Genomic DNA, 23,656 nt, shown 5'->3' with positions numbered 1-23,656 from the left:
CGCCTTAGTATCACCGATAATGACGCTGGTGGGTTACAAGCCCATGATTACATTATTTTATAAAGTAATATAACAAAACATTTAAAAAAAGAGTATGTAACGTAAATCAATGTGTTCCACTGTCCTTAGACGTATTATTGCTTGTTCAAAATTCTAGTAATATTTTAAACGACACACACATGACACACATACATGCACACACAAACAAGCGCACGCGCACATACACAAACAGGCATATAAACACATAGATACATATACAAACGCACAGATACACACAAACGAAACATAAACGCACACACACACACACACACACGCGCGCGCGCGCACACGCACACACCAGTACATAGCTGGAGATGCAGGAAGACACGCACACAGATACAAAAAACATGCAGACACATGAACATTTTCCCACAGAAAGGAAAGCACATTCATGGGACGTAGAGAAACGGCCTAGTCCATCGATCGATCCTCCCCCTGAGCTACATCCCAACTCCAGAGGCAGCGAGACAGTCAGAAAATGACAGTTCGAAATGCATATTTTTAACGAAAGCCTGTGATCAGTAAGCGAAAAGCAATTTGACATATATTGTTAGAGAAGAAACTCACTACATTTTTCCATTAGTAGCACGAGACCGTTTATATGCATCATCCCACAGACACGATAACACATACCACGGCCTTTGATATACCAGTCGTGGTGCATTGGCTGAAACGAGAAATAGTGGTTTAACTATTTCATGTCGACACTTATGAGCATAGGTAGAGAGAGAGAGAGAGAGAGAGAGAGAGAGAGAGAGAGAGAGAGAGAGAGAGAGAGAGAGAGAGAGAGAGAGAGAGAGAGAGAGAGAGAGAGGGGATATTATTCCATACGACATACAGACACAAAATGCTTGGTTAGAAAAAACATTACTTAATACAAATGAAAAAAACAATAGTTTAATAAACTTGGAGCTGTCTAATTTTATTGCACATGATTGCGATCTTCTGAATTACTGTAACCGCTTTATGGCGGTTTGAAAGCATGACACGTCCTTCTGGTACAGACCTTGCTGAAAATAACTTGCAAGCAAAAATGCACTTACATAGCATTGCTTGTACAAACTGACCCACAAGTACTTTATCCCTAGGGATATTTTTCCTACGACTAGACAATAATGATTATTTCAGAACTGATTTAAAAGCGCCGAGGCAGTGATAACACTGTGATTGAAAGAGAATTTTTCCAGCGCATAAAAGGAGACTTTGTCAATTGAAACTAACACGTGTTTCTGATGGTAAGTAAATGCCATTCGTTTGCACCGACAATCATTTGTTGCGAATGTTATTCCTCGCCGTGTTCAAACTGTCGTTTGTAATAGTATCAATTGTCGTTTAGCGATGTTCCGATTGTCGATACGACGTTTTCAATCTGGTGTTCGGCAGCTCGTTTTACAACATAACGACGACACGTGTGGCGGAAGGCGGCCATGCCACCTTTTGTGCCTGTGATCAGTAAGCGAAAAGCAATTTTCTTGTTCGTAAAGGTGTGAAAGAGACAGATCGCGGCAAACAATCCCAGCTTCCCAGTGCGATGTGAGGTCGTCATTGTTTTACCATTCACCCACTGGAGCAGAAAATGTCATTGATGATACCTTATGGACACCTGTGCTGGGCATTGCTATCAATCAGAGCCCTAGCAAGACCTCTTTTTATCACGGATCGCCATCATCTATAGAAATGACGCGTTCACTGAATGCATGAGACAGAAAGTATGTTATACGGCTATATGCCCCGAGAGACATGTAATGGAACCTGATCTTTTGATTCTTGCCATCATACCAATGCGAGTTTTTTTTTTACCCGGTAGACGGAGGTGGTAAAGAGAAGTTGAATTTGCTGAAAGGGCCTTTTCATCATTTCTCGTTTCAAGTCATTGACAACAAATTGACGGCTAGCTAGGACTTAATAAATAAAGAGCAGTACCATGAAGTGTTCCATTTCCTCGTTCACTCGCGTTTATCGTTTCATTTTTAGCTGTAATTAACTAAAAACAAAATCTTCTGAATTTCGCTTCAAAGAGTTTCATCTGTAGCGATTGTCAGCCAGACAGATCAAAGTGACATGGTTTGGACCATATCTAGCACTCGATGGAGGTGACGTTATCCGGATGAACTATGTTTGTAATAAATTGATATGGTTACCGTGTACACAATAAGGTGCACGTTCGACCAGATTTTGCCGAGATTTATCAATCTCGTCCATAGCAACTTGATAGTCGACCCTGCGTGCTCGGAACATCCTCGGCTGGCGTGTGAGAAACTCTGGGCAGTGACTGATAGTTATGTAATCTATTTTATACTCTGTGAGACTCATCTCATGGCGTTGTCATTGACGTGTTGTCCCACACCAGTCACCGGGTTAACTAAGCTTAAACACAACCAATCTAGGCGCAGATCTAAGATTTTTTAATTGGGTGGGGTCGTAATATTAATGCAATGTAGTTTAGTTATGTTAAAAAACAAAACTCCTAACTTTATTTAAGTGGAAAATTAATTACTTGAAAAAAAATAGGAAGGCCCGGGCCTATTGGGTTCCTTACGAAATCTGTGACTGAACAAAGTTCTTAATTCAACGGACAGTTACCCTATTTTAAAGGCCACTTATAGAACGTACACAAGACGGCTAGGCCTATAAATTAAACTAATAAACTTGTATGAGCAGTGAATATTTTGGTACAGAAGCAAAAAATATGTCCTACTAGGACAGTTTTCTAGATACACAGTTGTAAAGGGTACCTTTTATTACACAATCACCTGTATGCTTACCATTTTGATTTTAGAGATTGTGTTTTCTTGATATATTTAATATATGTCACTGTAAATTGACAAGTATATTTAAGAATAGATTTACCGTACTACGTTGTTAGTTTTAATTTCTTATAACAGTTTTACTGGGACACATTATTTGAAATTCGTTTTTTGGGCAATAAAAATGACACTAAACTCATTACCATGTTGTTTCAGGTTTATTTCCCACGTGAAATAATTTCCATTTGTCACTCGCTAAAGTTGGTGAGAAATATATATTAAAAATTATTTCACAAAGAACATAAACTTGACACAAAACAGAAGCCCGTTAAATACTCTATATCTGTTAAATTAGTTAATATGAATATTAAAACATTCATCCACTAAAAGTTAATTTCCTCTTTATTTATGTCTGCATCTGCATGAGAAGAATTACAAACTAAATGATACACATTAATGTATTGTTTGACGGTCACAACAAAGCTTCAATCATTTATCTGAAAAGACAAACCAAAAGGCATTTGAATTCATTATTTATTATACGATCATGTCTGTTCAGAAATGCATTTTCAGTATAACATGAAATGCATTCATGGTACAACCTGAAATTAGTTGCGACATATATTTCAGTGTAACATGTTGAAATGCACTCTTGTTGCACCCACTTGAACTGTGTTCTTCTATTAGTCCTGAAATATGATTATCGTTGAAACGCATTCTAAATACATTCTGAAATGCATTTTTAATATAACCTGAAAATGCATTTTCAGTATTACATTTTGAACTATATTTTCAGTATTATATGCTGAGCCATATTTTCAGTATTACATGCTGAACTGTATTTTCAGTCTTACATGCTGAACTGTATTTTCAGTATGACATGCTAATTTTTATTTTCAGTATTCCATGCTCAACTATATTTTCAGTATTACATACTGATCTATATTTTCTGTATTACATGCTGAACTGTATTTTCAGTATTACATGCTGAGCCATATGTTCAGTTTAAGAGTCTGTCTGTTGGTTGCATTGTGACATTTCGTCAGCGGACGGTACGTAACAGACATATGTCAGCCCAGTGGGTAATGGGTTAACCTTTTTCTATGTACACACTAAAGTATATCTAGCACTCAAACATTAATAAATATTTTAAAATAGTCATAAAACAGCTGCAAACATTATATTGCAAAAATATACCAACAAAGGACTTTACGTCACCGTTTTGTAAAGTACATTAAACAAGAAAACTGCAATGTTTAAATAGTTCACATTAATTCGGTCGTTAAAAGACAACCACATAAAGAAAATGATTCCACGCTCAAAATATGTCGATCACAACCAAAAAGAATGAAAACAACGTGCCCAGTGAAATATCTAATGTATGAAGATTACACGAATAAAGAAATATGCAACCACTATAACACCATTGTGTTGTTTTAAATTCAGTTATAAACTAGAATGGCAGCTAACGAAACAAAAATACATACCACATCAGGACACTAATAAAGGGAAAACTAAATAATGTGACTGAATGACCCCAGCATATTCGGCATTAATTTTACTTGGTTACGTTTATGGTTTCCATTACTTCATAAGATACAAAAAGTTGTGTTTAAAAAATAGGCAACATGCTTTTTTCAAGCTACAGGCTTCCGTACCAATAGTGGCAAATTTGTCATTGTACTATATACCACGAACAAGCAAGGTTAACTTTTACAAGCAAAATTTGGGTTGTAATTATTTTTAATGAAATACGTATGGAAGACCACCATAACTTGAGGTCTAGTGTCACCATTAGTCCTACAACCCCCAAACCCAGAATAGTCGGAACATTCATGCCTACAGTCTTGAACTAAACGTAACAGTGAGAGAAAATGACATTGTTGTATACTCGTATATTGCATGCGCTGATTAAAGATATGGATGACATAGCGTTAAATATTCTGTTGCATATTCCTTTATCATGTGTTGTTCATTCACTTCATGGAACGTATTCTCAATGACGTATTATGCAAATGTGGCAACGATGCCTATGACGTAGATTATGACGGAGATCTATAAGAGTTATGGAACATTGTCAGACAAGTCCACACACAACACACAATGATGAAGGCACGGCGTTCAAATTAGAGGGCGCTACCACCTGAAGTTTTGAGACTGCATGAGCGGGTGGCTGTAGCCAGGCAGGACGTTCATATTGTTCACACTGGGCACATTGAGGTTCATGGAGTTCATGGAGCCGGTGCTCATGCTGTAGGCACAGCTCATGTTCATGTTCATACCTATGGAGCTGGCTAACGTTGAGCTGACCCCGCCAATGCCCGAGCCCATGGACGGGTGATACGAGTTCATATTGCCCATGCCGTAGGAACCGTGGTGATGACTCAATCCGTTACCCATGTTCATACTGTTTATATTTCCCTGCATGGGCAGGTGGTCCTGCGACTTGACCATGCTCACACTGGGCCTCTGGCACGGAATTCCGTCCTTCACCAGAACGGGCACCGCTACCCGCCTCGGCGAGGGCAAGGGGTTCAACTCTGTCAGACCTTTCTCGGCCCTGGCTCGCTTCAGTTTGTACCGGTGGTTCTGGAACCAGATTTTCACCTGGGTGGGGGACAGTCTGATTATGCTGGCCAAGTGTTCTCTTTCTGGAGCCGACAGGTAGCGCTGCTGGCGGAATCTCCTCTCCAGTTCGTACGTCTGGGCTTTGGAGAAGAGAACTCTTCGCTTCCTTTTCTTGGGCGCGTCGCCGTTCGTCGACTGGCCGTTGCCGGAGTCCGAGTCCGCCTTTTCCTTGTCGTCGTCGCTGCAGTCGCTCTCGTCCGGCTCGTGCTTGATCGAGTCCGAGGTCTTGTCCGGGGAACTCAGACGGCTGTCGTTACCATGGCGAGAGTCACCGTTCGGCGTCATAATACCATTTGGCACGTGACTGATATCTAAAATTAGAAAGGGACACACAATTTAAAGTAAAGATTTACACGATTATAATGGTTTGGCGTCCTCTAAGAGAAATGTATTTTATTCATAGTTTTTGTTCAAAATAGCTGTGCTATTATTATATAACATTAATGTTGTTATCACGCTACAAATGCAGTATACAAAATTTAACAAACAGGTTTAAGAATTGTATGAGATCCGAAGACGTTTCATATTTGATATGCAGAGGATATTATTTCCGCATAAGGACTATATGTAGCATAAAATAACATAAAACGTAGAGAAATTACATACATAGTAACAAGCACCCCTCTAACCGACCTCTAGCAATACCCCCTCCAATTTTTTTTATTTTTTTTTTAAATAATAAAACAAATAACATCAGCTGGGCGTAGCGTGGTCTGAATCGGGGTGGATCGAGCTGTTTAAATATGAACCAAGTGGACCCTTTTTCCTATTTTCCCTGGACACCTATATAAATAGCTTAATATACATGTATAAAATGTTTTAGTTGCAGTGTGGGGGTTCGAACAAAGCCCTGAACCCTCCCCCAGACTACGTCCCTGTATCAAACGGATCTACTTTTAAAATAGTTTTTGTCCTGTACAAAGTTCAATTCGCTAGTCGAGTAACACACCGGATCCCAACATACACCTATGTTAATATGTCCTAGGACTACATGTTCGTATAAAATTATTAATCTCTGTATCCGTAGTTTTATAACTTAAACTGACATTTAATAGTAGTATCACCGCATGATACCTAATATTGCAAAACAATTCACAAACAGATGAGTTTTAGCTGAGGACCATCGTAATCTCAAACGCATTAGTCATGCGGGATGCTAATATTTATCCATGGAAATTTATCAGTTTTTAAGAATTTTAGTACAGTTGTTATCAAAAAGGGTGCGAGGTGAAGATTGTGTGTCACAGTCATGAAGAATGTCATTTGTAAAAGAAGGTCATAATGTTGTGTTTGAAATACAAATTAAATAAAACTACTGCTACAAAACAGAGAAACGATATGATTAAAAATATTTATATAAATATAAATGTTAACAACTACATGTGACTAGAAATAATGTTCTACCTACCAAAGGTTTATTAGCAATTACATTTACTATATGTAATATCAATAAGTTGAATGTAACTTCGTAACAGATTTGTGAAACAGAAATTTCAAAATAATAACATATTAACCACAACAAAACAAAATCATTAACAGATCAAAATCATAGCTGCCTTAGAAGGCTGACATGCAGTTTAACGTTTGTTTTGTTTAACGACACCACTAGAGCACATTGAGTTATTAATCATCGGCTATAAAAGACAAACAATTAGTAATTATGACATACAGTCTTAGAGAGGAAACTCGATATATTTTTCCATTAGTAGCAATGGATCTTTTATATGCACCATCCCACAAACAAGATGGCACATACCACGGCCTTTAATACACCAGTCGTGGTGCACTAGGTGGAGCGAGAAATATTCCAATGGGTCTATCGACGTGGATCAATCCTAAACCGACCGCGCATCAAGCGAGCGCTTTACCACTGGGCTACGTATCGACCCGACATGCAGCCAAGTGCAATGTGCAAATGAGGAAGGGTGCATTCACACGAAAGATGTTTCAAAGGCACATTACTTGTATAGACATTGCAAGTTTGTTTGTAATATGACTGGGTGTGAGTGGAGAACATTCCCCTCTGACTCCGTGGTAGTTTCGACATTTTACACACAGTATTTGAATTTTCCATATCCGGATTTCTTTTCAAGCCAATATCTCTTTATGAAGATATTTCCGTGCACAATATTAGTTTAGAAATGCGCCCGCGTACAGTGTGGTAGGTAGACTCCACCCTAGTGCAACAATTATTATATTTGTATGCTTTCCTAACAAAATATGCCGGCTTGAAACCTAACATATGCAGCTCGTATTCTGACGAACTCGTCATATCATAAGAATTATTTTGTACTAATTTAAATAATTTATCATTTTAACTGGATGTCAAATAAAACATTTTTTTTCTGTTATGCATTGCAAATTGTGTCATTGACTTCGTGTTAACAAGATTGGCATTAAAAAAACCCAACAACACCCCCCCCCCCCGCCCCCCAACAACCCCAAAACAACGAGCATATGATAAATCCGAGGTATTATTGTATGTACCAAGAAGATGATATCATAATATACATGTGTGGTCGGGTATGGAAAGCAAAAGGATAACAACAACTGTATGTACAGTTGTTTAGTTTACAGTCTCGATCAAGCAGTGACATGCGCACAAAGATTATACATTTTTTTAACGCTATGAATCATATATTTAATTTAACTTCTGTTATCAATTAGTGATTTAAGGTTTAAAATATGCTACTTAACTTCTAAAGTAATTTTTGTAATGTTGTATTTGTTTTAAGCACGTACATGATGTTAATAATGTACATGCCTTAATCTTAAACATACTTTGTATTTTCAAAGTCTGTTAAAGGTGTACGATGTTGCCCCGAATGCTTCTTATCCCGCACGCGACTACCAGGACGACATAGGTGAAACAATCATTTCTATTTTTTCAAAACTGCACGATCTGCAAATAACCCATGCCATCTGAAAAACTCGCGCCTCGTCTGCAAGTCTGTAAAGACAGCTACCCCATACACGTGTTTTACCACAAGAGTCCCAGGCTAAAAGCATATCGCTATTAATCAATATAATAAATTGTCGTCCTTTTGTATATTTTACCTCAACAGCGGTAATAACGTCCTAAAATATTGCCAGGGAGGAACGTTTCAGCGAGTTAGTCCATAAAGTACTCGATATAAGAATGGAAGAAGTTTACACAGCGCGTCTATTCGCTGACCACGGTCACCTCGGCCGTTTTATATCAGAAGGTGTAGGTAAAGACTCGACAATAAAGCGTCAAATGAAAGGAAAGCACCACTTGAAGTTAAAGTAAAGCAAACGACCACTAACATGGACGATTGTGCGTAGATCTTAGGGCGCAGAAAGATTAAGAGACGGTTCTTTTGCCTGTGTTTACCGACACGAAACCTCTCCGGCGATGAATAAACGAGCGCTCAATAACTGAATTTTGACGAGACACTTGACGATTTTTCAGCTCACTTAGGCTAAGATATCTTGTTGTCAACTCGAAAATTAACTAGGTAAACATTCGTGCTCATGTAATGGAGTAGTGGCAGTACTTATAGAAACTATACAGATGGGATAATATTGGGTTAAACGTCAAACGTCACTAATGCGACTTCATTGTTTAAATATTTTGCGATCAATCGATTTTAGACGTGTTCACAAACTAATTTATAAAGTATGTTAAAAATATTGTTTTAAAAAGTATGCAAATTAATTTTATAAAGTCGGTGAGAAATTATCGTTTCAAAATATACAAACATTAATTTATCAGGTTAGTTATAATCTATTTACATACAGTGTAATGTTGTATTTACGGCACTACTTAGAGAAATTAGTTTTAAGTTTAGGTTCAATGTCTTTTTAATTTAAATGAAAGTAAAATTATTTATACATTGCAGTTAAGTAGAACATTTATATCACTTTTAATCTAGTAAGATTAAATAATTTTGTAAATTTATTTTGAGAGATTATATTCTTTTTATAACTAAACCTATCAATTCTGGATTTAAAATAAATATTTATAATCATTTTGTCTTTCCCTTATCTGATAATACATGCTTTTCTTGACACCTAATTGTAATCACTTGTATCGGATGTTTATGTCAATATCAATGACAATAAAACCGTATCTGTTACAAATATCCGTATGTCTATTTCCAAATTTAGAAAATCAACCCTTGTTTCTTACGTAATCAGTAATCAGTTTGGTTGTCACGTTTACGTCGGCGGGGATACAACAGGGCGGATATGTTTGGGATGCGCACCCCCACCCCCCACCCCCCGCTAACCACACCTCGCTCTGTGACGAGCCACGGGAATTCAGTGTTTAACGAATGTATACAATTTCATTTCAAATTTCATTTGGGGCATTTAATATCTTAGTCGAATGGATACTTCTCGGTAATACTGTCTACATGCCCATGTTTACACGTTCAACCCTCTCCCTAGAAAAAACCGTATTCGTCCCTGTTACATGTCGATTAATTCTCGACTGTTAAATAATCTGTAGGTCAACTAATAGGTCTCGTCAACATACACAAGTGTGAAGAAGTACTTATGTACACTGTATAATTATTTAACACAGTTGTAGATAACTTTACCATCTCCACATATAGTTGCAATTACATTGTGTTTTCAAATAAAATGGTATTATACAAAGAAGTACTTATGTACACTGTATAATTATTTAACACAGTTGTAGATAACTTTACCATCTCCACATATAGTTACAATTACATTGTGTTTTCAAATAAAATGGTATTATACAAAGAAGTATTTATGTACACTGTATGATTATTTAACACAGTTGTAGATAACTTTACCATCTCCACATATAGTTACAATTACATTGTGTTTTCAAATAAAATGGTATTATAAAAAGAAGTACTTATGTACACTATATGATTATTTAACACAGCTGTAGATTACTTTACAATCTCCACATATAGTTTACAATTACATTGTGTTTTCAAATAAAATGGTATTATAAAAATAAAACTGTCTCAGCAGTTACAAAATTGCACTTACATCTACTAAATTACATACAGTTTAAAAATAACAACAGATAAATAACTCTATTTTGTTTTTCTATTTTGTTGTCCATGGACAAAAATTAATTTACAAATACATCATATAAGAAGAGGCAATTACAAAAAAACCCTCACACCAAACAAAATTATAAAGGTGCATTTTTATTTATAAAAACTAGTTATGGAACCATAATGTTTTTTTTATTTACTACATTACTAGTCATATAGCAGAGATTGTATGTCGTGAAATACAAGAGAGTGAAACAAGAGTCTGTGACGTTGAAACGGTGAAGTATCGTTAAACATAGACTATAACTCGACTCCATAACTGTTATTTCTCAGACGCACGTGGGTTTTTAAAAATATGAAAAATGCACTGTGTAGTATTAGAAACACCAGGATGACCAGAAACACTTTGGATGTACGGAAATTGATAATCTAAACAATAAAATATAAGCACTATTTGATTTTAGTGATCATAAACGACTCTATAGTGAAAAATATGCCTTAGTGTTTAAAAACTAGGGTCTTCCCCTTTAATAGTAGTATATTTACTGACTAAATGATGACAAAACAATTTCAGTTGTTACAGAACGCAAACAAATGAAACTCTTCCACTGTGAATATACATTTCCTCTAAATCACCAGAAATAAGAACAATATGAACTTTAAAGAAATATGTCAAACGGAGGGGCCGTCCATAGTTTTCAACATTTTCACGAGCGTACAAACCGTAGGCGGGGGGGGGGGGGGGGGGGGGAGGGGTTAAGGGGCCAGCGTACGCTTTTTTTGAAAATGAAAATGTCGATCAACATTTTTCATTTGGGGATGTACACTTTTGGGGGGGGGGGGGTGTCAAAAGTGTAATGTTGAAAATTATGGGCGGCCCCTAACACCGAGGTTGTTATAATAATAATAATAATATCAGATAATATTTGTACAATTTTGCTAAACTGTTCCTAATATGCTGAATAAAAAGGTATGAACACAATTTACTGTCTTGATTGTTGAAATGAAAGCCTCTTGACATAATTAATAACACAAATCTATGTTCTATTAAAAGTATCAGAAGCAGTAACGAAAATATTTTTATAGCGTCCAAATGATATACAAAATTAACTTACTGAAAATTAAATCAACACTGCGTTTTAAAGTAGAAATTACATTTTTCAAACTTATTTTACACTTACATGTAAGTTGATTCATACACAAAGACAGTATTAGTTTTGAATACGTTTACATTGGTTTGTTCAAGAAACATTGCATACCTTTTAGCATATACAGCATTATTTTCTTAATTATCTGAACTACACATGCAAATTATTTTACAGATGTTTCTAGTGTCATTTTTTCTGTCACATTGCAGTAGTCATGAAAAATACATACCTCTAGTCATCTATGGTAAAATATGTATTTAAATTGTAATATTCGTGGTCACATAGGTAAGAACAGAAGCAATATCAACCTAATATAAATAGATGAACATACACAGTAAATATAAATAATCAGAGCAATTGCTAAAATGTTTTTTTTTAATGCAGTTTTAATAAAGTGTAGACGAGACATAATAATTTATTTACTTTATTTCATTTTCTTTTAACAAAATCTCCTTTTGTTTATTTCCCAATTCCTCAAAATGTTGCCCAAAAATCAAACTATGGTTTAATCAAATACTAGAATATGTTTGATATTTATAAAAAAGTAAAAATATATATATATATATATATATATATATATATATATATATATATATATATATATATATATATATATATATATATATACAAACATGGTAAAACTACGATTAAAGTAAACAGAATGACTAAAAAAATCAGATGTAACGTCGTTAAAGACCATTGTTCTTATTACTATAGAATACTATACTAATTTTCGTTAGATATAATGTTTACGAAACTAGCTAACTTTCACAGTATCTGACCGAACAAAAGAGAAGTACATATTATTATTGGCGCAGAGAAAAATTAACTTACAAAAATCACAGCTAATGTGGCTAGATTGTATTGATGTGAAAGTGAAAGTTGAACGCACCTATATTAATATGACACGCCTAAATGTTCAGGTGGGTAATAAACTAACTTTCGTAAGTGTTTAACTGGGATATGTCTTCACAGAGTCTTGCACCCACCAACTATAATGACATATTTTGACATTATTTGTACTGAAACATTTCCCAGCAGAGCAAAAATCATAAATTATTAATGTAATGCCTCCCACACCATTGTTGTAATTCAAGAATTGACAAAGCGTTGAAAGCCTTGCAAGCCTATAAAGTAGGTGAACTCACCACCAAAATAACATGAGGAAATAACCTTCAACAGTTACTTATGAAACGTTAAGTACTCTGTTATAGAGAGACAGACGTTGCGTCATATTTTAGTCATACTCTTAAGTGTATTCAGTTGACAAAAGAAATGTGCTTATAAAACAGGCACAGATACTCAGGTAGCTGTTTATTATACTTTCAGACAGAGCAATATTACTTCACACGTTTATTTAGTCTGGGAATGAAGTCAGTGACGAACCCAAGATATTAGCCCATGGTAGTTAACTCTGAAAACTTTTTTTTTAGGACTGTTTTAGAATAGGGTGGCAGTGTGGGGTTGGTTTGTAATTTAGGTTAAAACATACTAGCCATTAACAAAATAAAATGTTTATATTTGAAGTGAGTACATGTTTGTAGAGAGAAACAATATATCAAACCCACCAGACATACAATACAAATTACAGTGCTTCTCATTCTGGAACCGCCATTGCCTGAGTCCAGTACGTTCCAATATGTTTCCATTGGTCTAATTTAGAAACTATGTGGGCTCGTTTCCTCTTAATAAAAACCCACACTTATTATTTGAAAATGTAGGAAATATATATTGTAAAATAATCTTTATTAAACTTTTTTTTTTATAAAGATTCTGTATTTTTTAAATAATTATTTTTAGATATGATACCTCAGACGATACCTATTCGTCTATAATCTATGTGGTTACTGTAAATTTATTAATGCAGACTAAAGATGGAACGAAGTTTTCCTTTGTATTTCAGTTTGTTTGTCTTTCACTTGAAAACCAACTTATCGTGTTTTATGTCATACAGACTTTAACGTTTAACAAGTTATGAATGTTTGATATACATGCACTGTGTGTATTTAATATTTCCGGAAAATGATGGTGGATATTAAATACCTCTGTGGAGTAGCAAATAAAGAACAAAAGTTGATACAACAATTACATTAACGCATTACTCATTAATATATATATATATATATATATATATATATATATATATATATATATATATATATATATATATATATATATATATATATATCACTAATATGAGAGAGAGAGAGAGAGAGAGAGAGAGAGAGAGAGAGAGAGAGAGAGAGAGAGAGAGAGAGAGAGAGAGAGATGCCAGACCGCATGCCATTCTTTTTGTTAATGTCTTTACGTTGTAGACTAAATAATTAATACATATACTCTATCTACAGTACATTACTTTATCTATCGTATTGGACAATGTGTGAAGAAAAATCCATTAAACAAAATTACTGTCAAGTAGTAATAATACTGATCATTTAATGTAAAATTAAATGTTATGCATTACACTGTAATCCTAAAATACTATAACTCGGTACATGTACAATAATGGTACATGTACAATAACAGTTTACTGCAATATTTACCATAATATAACTTAAAGGGACTGTCCTAAGTTTGGTTGCCATTGTTAAGATGTTACCGACTAAACGAGACCTTTTACTAACATTATATATTAAATACATGTGTATAGTGTTTTTGTAAATTAAATATCAGTGGTTGTATTGTAAATGTGTTTCTGATCGTCCTAATATTTGTATCAGATCAAGCTTCATATATATTTTCTATAATATATATTTGTTTTTCGTACGTGCGAAGTTATTTGAAGACCAAATCCTGTATCGGTTACTTGCAAACATTAGGATGACCAAAAACACATTGAATATACAGACTGGTATTCTAAACAAGGAACGATATTTAGTATATATTTTTAGTCGTTGAAATATATTATTAATCTGAAACATAGTACAAAGACAGCAAACTCATGACAGCCTGTTTAATTAACCCGGGTAATATTACAAAAATTACAAAAGTTACAATTATACAGGACTGTCGGAGGAAAATCAAGGTTTAAAATGATTTTTCGATTTTTTAAATCTGATTTAAAATATACCAGATGGCACATTAGACAAATCGACGATTAAAACGTTTTCAATACATGTGACTTCCAACTTCCCTCTCCGCTTCAAGTATAAGTATTTGCCAATATCAAGCATCAATTATATATGTGTACCCAATTTTCCCCTTTAAAGTGTTTATCCAACAGGTTTGTTAAATCAAGATACATTTTGTAGACACCCCTTTAACTCTTCAACAGTTTTTCAGACATGGCTCTTAAACTTAGATATAATATGTTATACGTGCATCATCTTTTCTTTTCTAAACCCCCACTACTACAGTTATCTCACACACTCATGTGAGATACTCTCGACAGCTCTTACAGGTATATATATATATATATATATATATATATATACACACATATATCCAGTGACGTCGTCTTTTAACAAGTACCACTTACTGTGTGCGTAGTGGGCTGTGTCGTTGGTCTGAAGCCAGCGCGTGTAGGGGTTGTCGCTGTTGTCGAAGTACGGTGTCACAGGAGACATGCCGTGCACGGCGGCAGCAGCAGTGACGACGCTGACAGTGGTGCTGAGGTCGAGTCCCTCCCCGTCCCTGGGGCTGGCCTTGGCGACTTTGGTTTCTGGGAGATCTAGTAAGTCCTTAACAGAGAAGCTGCTGGACGTCTTCGTGCTGTTCATGGCAAGCTCAATATCCATCTGCCAATACAAATCAATTTTCCGCTAAGTTAAATGCAGGAGGGTTCGCGAGCACAGATCCCGATTAGAGGGCGACACTCTCTCTCACACACGGCGACTTGGTTACATAAAAGGTGTATTCAAGTGTATTGTGCGCCCTTTGTGAACATTAATATTATGGCGTGAAATAAACGTCCGATAGGCCGCGGCCATCGTCGGAAGGGGCGGGGCACCGGCATACACCTAGCAGATTGTTCAGGCAAAAATTTGTGCGATCGATAAATGGAGAGCCATTGGTCTAATCTTCGAAATACGTCCCACCCTCAGCGAGATGATTGATGGTTGATCAGGTGTGTTCGCTTAATCACAACTTGAGGAAATGAATGACCACGGTACGAGAGGTGGATAAATAAAGCACTATTTCGCTCATTTAGTTCGATGGGGTAGTTATTTGATTTAGGAAACAAATCGCTTTTGAACTCCACGCTACAAATCGGGAAAGAAAAATATGATATAAAATCTGATAAAAAATAACTGTATTATTTTATTAAATTAATTTTGTTTTAACCACTTAATTTTTAAAGAAATAATAACACTATCGATGTTTTATCAGTAAAATACTAACACCTTAAGGACAAGAAATAAAACCAAATTGTAAAAAATAAGTAAGATCGAAATAAACGTAACAAATATACAATACAATTTTAAAAAGAAAAAAAGAAAGAAAAGAAAACCACCACCAACAACCAAATATGAGATTGTTTTGAAACACAAAATAAAATGAAAATAATTAATTATTAATGGAGATTTTGACTAGAATAGTTGACTCCCATATGACAGGGATTTTCACTTCGGGACCTTAATCGATTAATCCGCGACACGGGGGATTCTGTTTCCCGTAAGAAGCCGAACACAGCCGAGTTTAACTAATTTCTACACGCTAGAACTCTTCTACGAAATGAAACTGACAAACATTTATCCCCGCTCTTAAACTTGATCCAAAGCGTGCACTTCTTACTCAATTTCCTTCTGTTTGACTCGACTTGTTCCTCGTTAATATGCTCTTGTTAGTAAGGAGGATATATTTCTCGAGTCGGCTATCACTCAGTATGTAGAATGCTTGATCTTAAACAAACCCTCTTGAAGAACCCTCGTCCCTGGACAAACATTCTGACCCAGGCTCTTCTCTTGCAGCAGTAGTGTAGTTGATGCAAGAAGCAATGAGACCATCCAGCCTGAAGTGCGCTCTCTCTGGGCGATGACTCTAGCGCTTGCAGGATATAGTGGAGGGTCTTTTATGTTAATGTATTCATAACGGATATCTCAGGAAATATTGACATTAGGTCAGTCATGTGGGTAGGATGGACAGGTCTCTCGGAGCTGTCAGATGACAGTTGGGACGGGCAAGATAACATTGGCGAGACGGGGATGATATTGTGCGTGGACGACATACAACTTTGACCACTAACCACTAACAAACTAACAACTAACCCACTGTCCTGGGCAGACAGCCCAGATAGCTGAGGTGTGTGCCCAGGACAGCGTGCTTGAACCTTAATTGGATATAAGCACGAAAATAAGTTGAAATGAATTGAAATGAAATGAGAACTCTGACGAAGTAGATTTATCAAGCAAAGCATTCTCTGTCACGAAAAAGGCCATTTCAAGTCACTAAATATGCTAGTATCACTACAGAAAAGGGCGCGTTATGCGTACAGTTCGATTAACTTCAGTTTCAGGATTTTCGTTTTGTATATTACAGAAATCAAGGAACATATTAAATAAGCTAATTATTATATACATAATTAATAATGGATGGCAAAAATCACATAACACCCCCACAAGAAACCAATAATAAAACGAGTATACAAATAGAAAGAAAGAAAGAAAATAAAATAATATTCTTCTAGTATGTATATATTAAATAACTTACCGCTTGCCATTATATGTGCGATTTTAGTCTGTGTATATAGTACAATCTTAGTCTATCTCTACCAACACAATTGCGCTGTGGTCCACATGTAATGTAATATTGTTTCATTAAAATAGTTTATTACATGAAATAAACTAAAATAAAACAGTAATACCATTATAAATGAGAAAATATCGTTTTCTGTTTTAAAATTAAATTTTCACTCGAAATCATACAGCAATGGTGTTTCCATAGATACATGTTTATGTTATCATGTAATATCATTTATTCACTGGTATAGCATCGGTTCACCGGACATGCGAAGGTCCCTAACATTATTTTACAGATAAACTATTATTGAACACGTTTTGAAACAGCGTAACAAAACACTTAGACATTCATATTGTGCATCTACATATGTGTTATAATTATAGACACTAACTAATGATAAATATACATTACATTTTTTTTAAACACATATAAATTTGATATAAAAATTAAACTTCGCAAAAATAATAAATAAATAAATAAAATACTAAAATATTAAAAACAAAAACTGAAAGAAAATGAATGTGTTTTTTTTTAAAATATACTAGTATTTATTTTCCAGTCAATAATTTATTTGTTATTAACGAAATAGGATAATCTTACTTTTTGTTTGATTAAAATATTATATTCTACAAAATCACAAAAAGAACACAGTCATAATGATACATACCTTATAATATGAAACGACTTGATAGTAATAATTTTGTGTTTTACTTCAATACGTATTCTTCACTGACAAATACTAACAAGTGTTTTCAGCGAATATTTTGGCCATGAATTTACAGACGTTTCTAAATCTTTACTTTATATAATTATGTTAGAATATTGATAGATAACCATTAAATTTTATTCAAGTGTTAGTTTTAGAAATATTTATTATTTTACCTTTATTTAGTATGCCATAACCTGTTTATTTCGTTCGACTGTTTTTTTTGTGTGTTCCGGAACAAGCTTTTACCACAAACGGCAGAGAAAAGGCATAAAAGCAAGAACATCATAATTTAACGAAAAAAGCGAAGCATGTCTAAAATGAACATTAAGTGCCATTTCGTTGAGTGGCTTCTTTTTGTCCCAGCGGGTGGGAAGTCGTATTCAGGCAATAGTGTGTCAATTAATATATTGATTCTGTAGATAGGCAGTATTTGCCAGTATTGTTTCATAATTCCAACATCTAATAGAATACCAGTATTAATTGGTGTATTCACTATAAAAATCACGTTGCTCTTAATGTCCGGTGTGTACACGGGGGTGGGTGTTGGTAAAGCTGTGGAGTAATCATATACATCTATTTAAAATGGATTTGTCTCTGTGGCTATTTTATTGTCTATGCTGGCCACACTTCCCCATCCTGCTGTTACCAGACGATGGCCCTTTAAAGTAGATAACTTGTACCTTCTATCCATGCAAATTAACCAGCTTTGCAGAAGTGTTAAATGCTTGCTTTGCCAAATAATATTATTCATAGAATTTTTGTTTATAAAATAATGTAGTACCATCTACATATGTTTGATATCCAATAACCGATGTGATCTAATTGTGTTGTCTAAATATGAATGCACTACATACTAATTATTTGCGTGCAGTATAACCTCCCCCCCCCAAAAAAACCCCAAAAAAACCCCCCCAAAAAAACCCACACAAAAAACAACAACACACAAAAACCCCAAACAACCCCCCCCCAAAAGAAAAAAAAAAAAAAAAAAATCCCCCAAAACAAAACCCCACAATAAAATACAAACACTAAAAGGTAATAACAAATGAAGTGACCAGGGTACTGTGGTCATGATGATGGCGATAATTGACAACGTTTATTGTGTTCTTTATTCATATCGACATAAAGTTGACGCCCACATAACACTACCCGCCTCGGTCGTATGAGCAGTCTGTGGACGGCACATGTTGATGCAATGGGTTTGTCTATGGTTTTGCCATACAGATTTATAAAAAACAAGGGTAACATTCTGACGGCACATAAGCTATCTAGACCTGTTACCAGCAGTGCATTGCATATTTTGTTGGGAAAAACAAACAAATTCTAGTCTGGATCGTGTGATCAAATTACACATTGTAGTTCACAGTTTTGCACCAATAAAAAAACCCCAGCGACTGCCATTCGAGTATGAAATACCGAAAAGCGCCACCTGACGGTAGTTAGTGCAGAGAGCACTCTACCCGTTAATGACCCCAGATCTTTCCCAAGATCACAAGACAATTGAAGCTGACCTATTGTGGGGACTACATGGTCGTGCCTTTAACACATATAATTAAACACAATATCCAATTGTGAGTAGTCAAACGCCGAACCTTTATCATTATTAATGTGGTTTCTAATATAGTTTTCAATTGACCGTTTTGCGCCGCATCGTTCATATTCCAAACAAAATTTATTCACGAAGAATATCGCTTACGATCAGCGTATAATCGGCCGGACAGATATTGGCTTACTAGCGGCAGAGTGACGTGTTTATACAGTGTTGATGACAACTTTTCGTGAGTGTTTAAGACGGCCAAGAATTTTGACTAACTGATGATAAAGTCATGTTTAAACGCCGGCCCCGTCTGTGTACATATCACCGCACATGCGTCAGTTTTTGGCGACCACAAAACTGCGAATAATGCGAGCGTGTGGCTGAGGATTGAACTGGGGTTGAGGAGAAGAAAAAGAGTCTTGCGATAAAAATCTGTCTGGGTAAAGGTAACGTGCGCAACAAACAGGCTGTCCAATTTTATTTCAGCCGAGTCGGTGTCAACAAAGAACCGAACTCTTCCATTAAGAAAGTACACAAATCTATCCCTGCTATAAAAAAGGAATAGGGTCTCAAATGCGTTTCGGTTATCAATATCCGGGTGCTATTGGTCTTTTGACATTTAGCCGTAAAAGGGTTAGGTGGAAAGTCTTATAGGGACATATTTCACAGCAAATAAACATTCTTTATCATTGATTCCAGTTTTAAATTCTTTAAGTAACTGGCGGGTGGTTTTATCAGATGAAACATCACACGCGCATTCATTGAGGTATACGTCCACTTCGGTGCGCTTTATAAGGAACGCGTAATACATGGTTATAATAAAGTATTCCCCCCCCCACCCCACGTACTTCGACAATGATTTTACACAACTATAATTTTTATATAGATATATAGTTGCTTTCACCAAATATGCTCCACAGTTTAACATATTTATGTTTATGATTTGCGCTATTATGCGCACGCATATGTATGTATGTATATGTGTGTGTGTGTGTGTGTGTGTGTGTGTGTGTGTGTGTGTGTGTGTGTGTAAGAAAGCAGGGTTTATGCTATTATAAAACACTATTTTTATTCGTCGAACACATATTGTAAAGTATTTTGTCATATAGTCCAAGAGAGGAAACCTGCTAAAGGTTTCCATTAGTAACAAGACAGGCAGGGCCGCTTAATAAAGGAAAAATAATACAAAATTGAATTTGTGATTAGAACATCGTTGTAAACTGGGCCTAGACATCATTTTAAACAATGCTTTATATATGTCATATCATTATTGACATATACATTCTTCCTTTCCTTCTAATGTTTTCGAATATTTCAAGTATTAATATACTAGTAACAGGAACCAGCAACATATATTAAGACGTATTACACTCTCCAAAGGAAAAAACCACCTAATTTGTTGAACATTTCCTACAGTTAACATGGTTATTATGGCCACATAAGCCAATCCCATCGAACTGCACCAAACGATCTTTGCTACTCGTAGAACAGCATGTACCATGGCATTTGATACACCGAGAGGCGGGACGTAGCCCAGTGGTAAAGCGTTCGCCTGATCGATCCTTGTCGGTGGGCCCATTGAGCTATTTCCTGTTCCAGTCAATGCACAATAACTGGTATATCAAATGTCCTGGTAGGTGCTATCCTGTTTGTGGGGTGGTGATTATAAAAGATCACATGTTACTAATGGACAATAGCAGCGGATTTCCTCTCTACGATTATTATGTCAAAAGTACAAAATGTCTGACATCCAATAGCCGATGATTACTAATTAATTTGCCCTAGTGGTGTCGTTAAAAAACAACAAAACGTTTTAACGTTTTGATATACCAACTGGCGACCACAGTTCTGCAAACATCTCATTACAGGCAGGTTTGGAACTATTCAGTGCACACCAGACTTTCCCGTGAAATTCTGTTTGGTTCTTTCTGTTCCAAGCAGGCCTCTACGACTGGTAAAGTGTACATCATGTGTTAAAACTGTCATATATTTGACACCTAACAATGTCATGGAACTAAAACAAGCATGCTTGCTAGTTCTAGTCCAAGAAGCATCTTGCCAGGTCGGATCCAAGGAACAGAACCAGGTGGACCTATCTCTCTAAAAATAAAGTGCCACTTTTTCGGAAGTGCCTTTTCAGAGAATTGATTCATGTGCCCTTTTGTCCCTGGTTCCCTCCCTAAACTATTTGCTTTGTCCGCCCTTGATCGTGATGTAGGGCCTAACGGTTTGGCGCGCGCCAGTTATCTGATGGTGCTAAGGTTTTGTAAATTTGGACATACATCCTACTGAATAATGAGAATGTGTCACAGATCACAAACACTTTATCTGGTCGAGAACATAAGCATGTACTCTTATCCAGATAACATTTGAACATTTTCAGTTCTGAATTTTCGTATCTAATTTGAAATATACTGAACAATAAAACAAACGCGACTATTAATTTGTTTTTGATTAGTTTAGTTTAAATTATTGAATTTGAATCCCATTAGTTTTTGTGTTTATTAAAATTATCAAATGTATTGTGAGACTCGTGTCAGAAAAACCATTTACAAACGGACTCGTCACGAGTGTTTTTTAATATGTAAAATATCAACAGAGTTTATCGGTATTTGTCGAGGCTCTGCCGAGAGACGAGGTTGATATTTTACATATTAAAAACCACGAGTAGCGAATTCTATTTATCCTATGACACTTCTAAAATAACATTTTCATTCCATATTTACTAAATTACAGTACTAAAGTCGCCTCCATCGGTAATATGACGTCATCACAATCAGCACAAATTAGTTTGACGTCATGCATTTTAAATAAATGTTATGAAAACCTTACGCTCAGGTATACAGGTCTTGTTGGCTTGTAAGCAAATGACCCATTCATAGCAACTAAATACCTTGCAAATTTGCATATACCTTTAAATTAAATTTGCATTATTAACCGGGTTAATACACTAAATTGTCACATGGGTTTACGACATGGATATCATGGGCAAGCTATAGGATTAAAATATTCGCATGGGAGTGACATAGCGCAGTGGTAAAGCGCTCGAATGATGCGCCGTCAGTCTAGAATCGATCCCCGTCGGTAGGTAAATTGGCAGCCAGTGCACCACGACTGGTATGTGCTAGCCTGGCTGTGGGATGGTGCATATAAAATATCCCTTGCTACTTATGGAAAAAATGTTGCGTGTTTCCTCTCTGAGACTACATGTCAAAATTACCGATTTTTAAAAAAAATCCAACAGCCGATAATTAATAAATCAATGTGCATATTGTCACAGACCACTGACCTATTTAATGGTCTAATAAAGTATTACCAGAACAAAAATAATTTGATTTGTCCGTAAATGTACTTTATTCAACCATCTTCATAACCACAATACTCCATTTATTAATGATATTTTGTAAAAGTAATTAAATTATGGCAATGATACATAATTCAAAAACTAAAATTGTCGAGAGAATTGACATGGATTTCACTCCATCATGGTTCAGTTAAGGTGATGCGATAGCTAGATTTGGTTTCCAACAATTAATGTAATTTTTATTTATTATCCATTTTTAAAGAAATAAGGTCCTTAAATCCGTGACAGTATGCCTTTAAACAAACAAACAAACTTTTAAAAAGTTCGCGTTTCTTTTGTTGTTCAGTATAAATTTCTCCAACATAGATGTAAAAATTTACTATTTCAAGAAATAATGTACATTTTAGACAGAACAAACATACAGAATAAAAGTACCTGGTACTTTTAAATTATGTGGTGGGTTGTTGTTAAACAGTTAATTCTTTCTTTGACTATAACTTTGTCACACGTTTTTAGTTTACATGGAAAACCTCTTTGCAGAACGAAAACATGGTATCTTTTTTATTTATAGCCTACTAAATAAGATTAACAATAATGCTATCAAGGCGAATACTTACAGATGTTGGCTAACTAAAATCATTTTTTCTCGCGATCTACTGTTTAAATCCACACATACACCCGTTTAAGACCTGCACTCGAAACCACGCACTTGACAGTGATAAAACACGCAACTATGTTTAGAGAAAGCAGCACACACAGGTAAACAGCTCATTCTAAACACTCTCTTACACACATCTTAAAAGTCCTTTCACCGGCGGAATGCACACCTATTGCAAATCGTTTAAGACTTGCTATCTCTACT

At 35.5% G+C, this 23,656-nt stretch overlaps 1 protein-coding gene across 1 annotated transcript in view; it reads right to left on the bottom strand.

The window, feature by feature from the left end:
* Nucleotides 1-3,306: 3,306 nt before the first annotated feature.
* Nucleotides 3,307-23,656, bottom strand: part of LOC121371568 (homeobox protein Nkx-2.2a-like) — a 70,145-nt gene continuing 49,795 nt past the window's right edge. The window contains exons 2-3 of the mRNA XM_041497564.1: nt 15,044-15,302; nt 3,307-5,725 (exon numbers count right to left, since the gene is read on the bottom strand). Of these exons, the coding sequence (XP_041353498.1) occupies nt 4,923-5,725; nt 15,044-15,302 (1,062 nt within the window). The 3' untranslated portion in view covers nt 3,307-4,922. The remainder of the gene's footprint in view (nt 5,726-15,043; nt 15,303-23,656) is intronic.

The sequence above is a fragment of the Gigantopelta aegis genome, chromosome 4 (assembly GCF_016097555.1).
Source record: "Gigantopelta aegis isolate Gae_Host chromosome 4, Gae_host_genome, whole genome shotgun sequence".
Lineage (NCBI taxonomy): Eukaryota > Metazoa > Mollusca > Gastropoda > Neomphalida > Peltospiridae > Gigantopelta > Gigantopelta aegis.
Note: the sequence above shows the minus strand (reverse complement) of the source record. Positions and strands in the feature narration are given on the sequence as shown.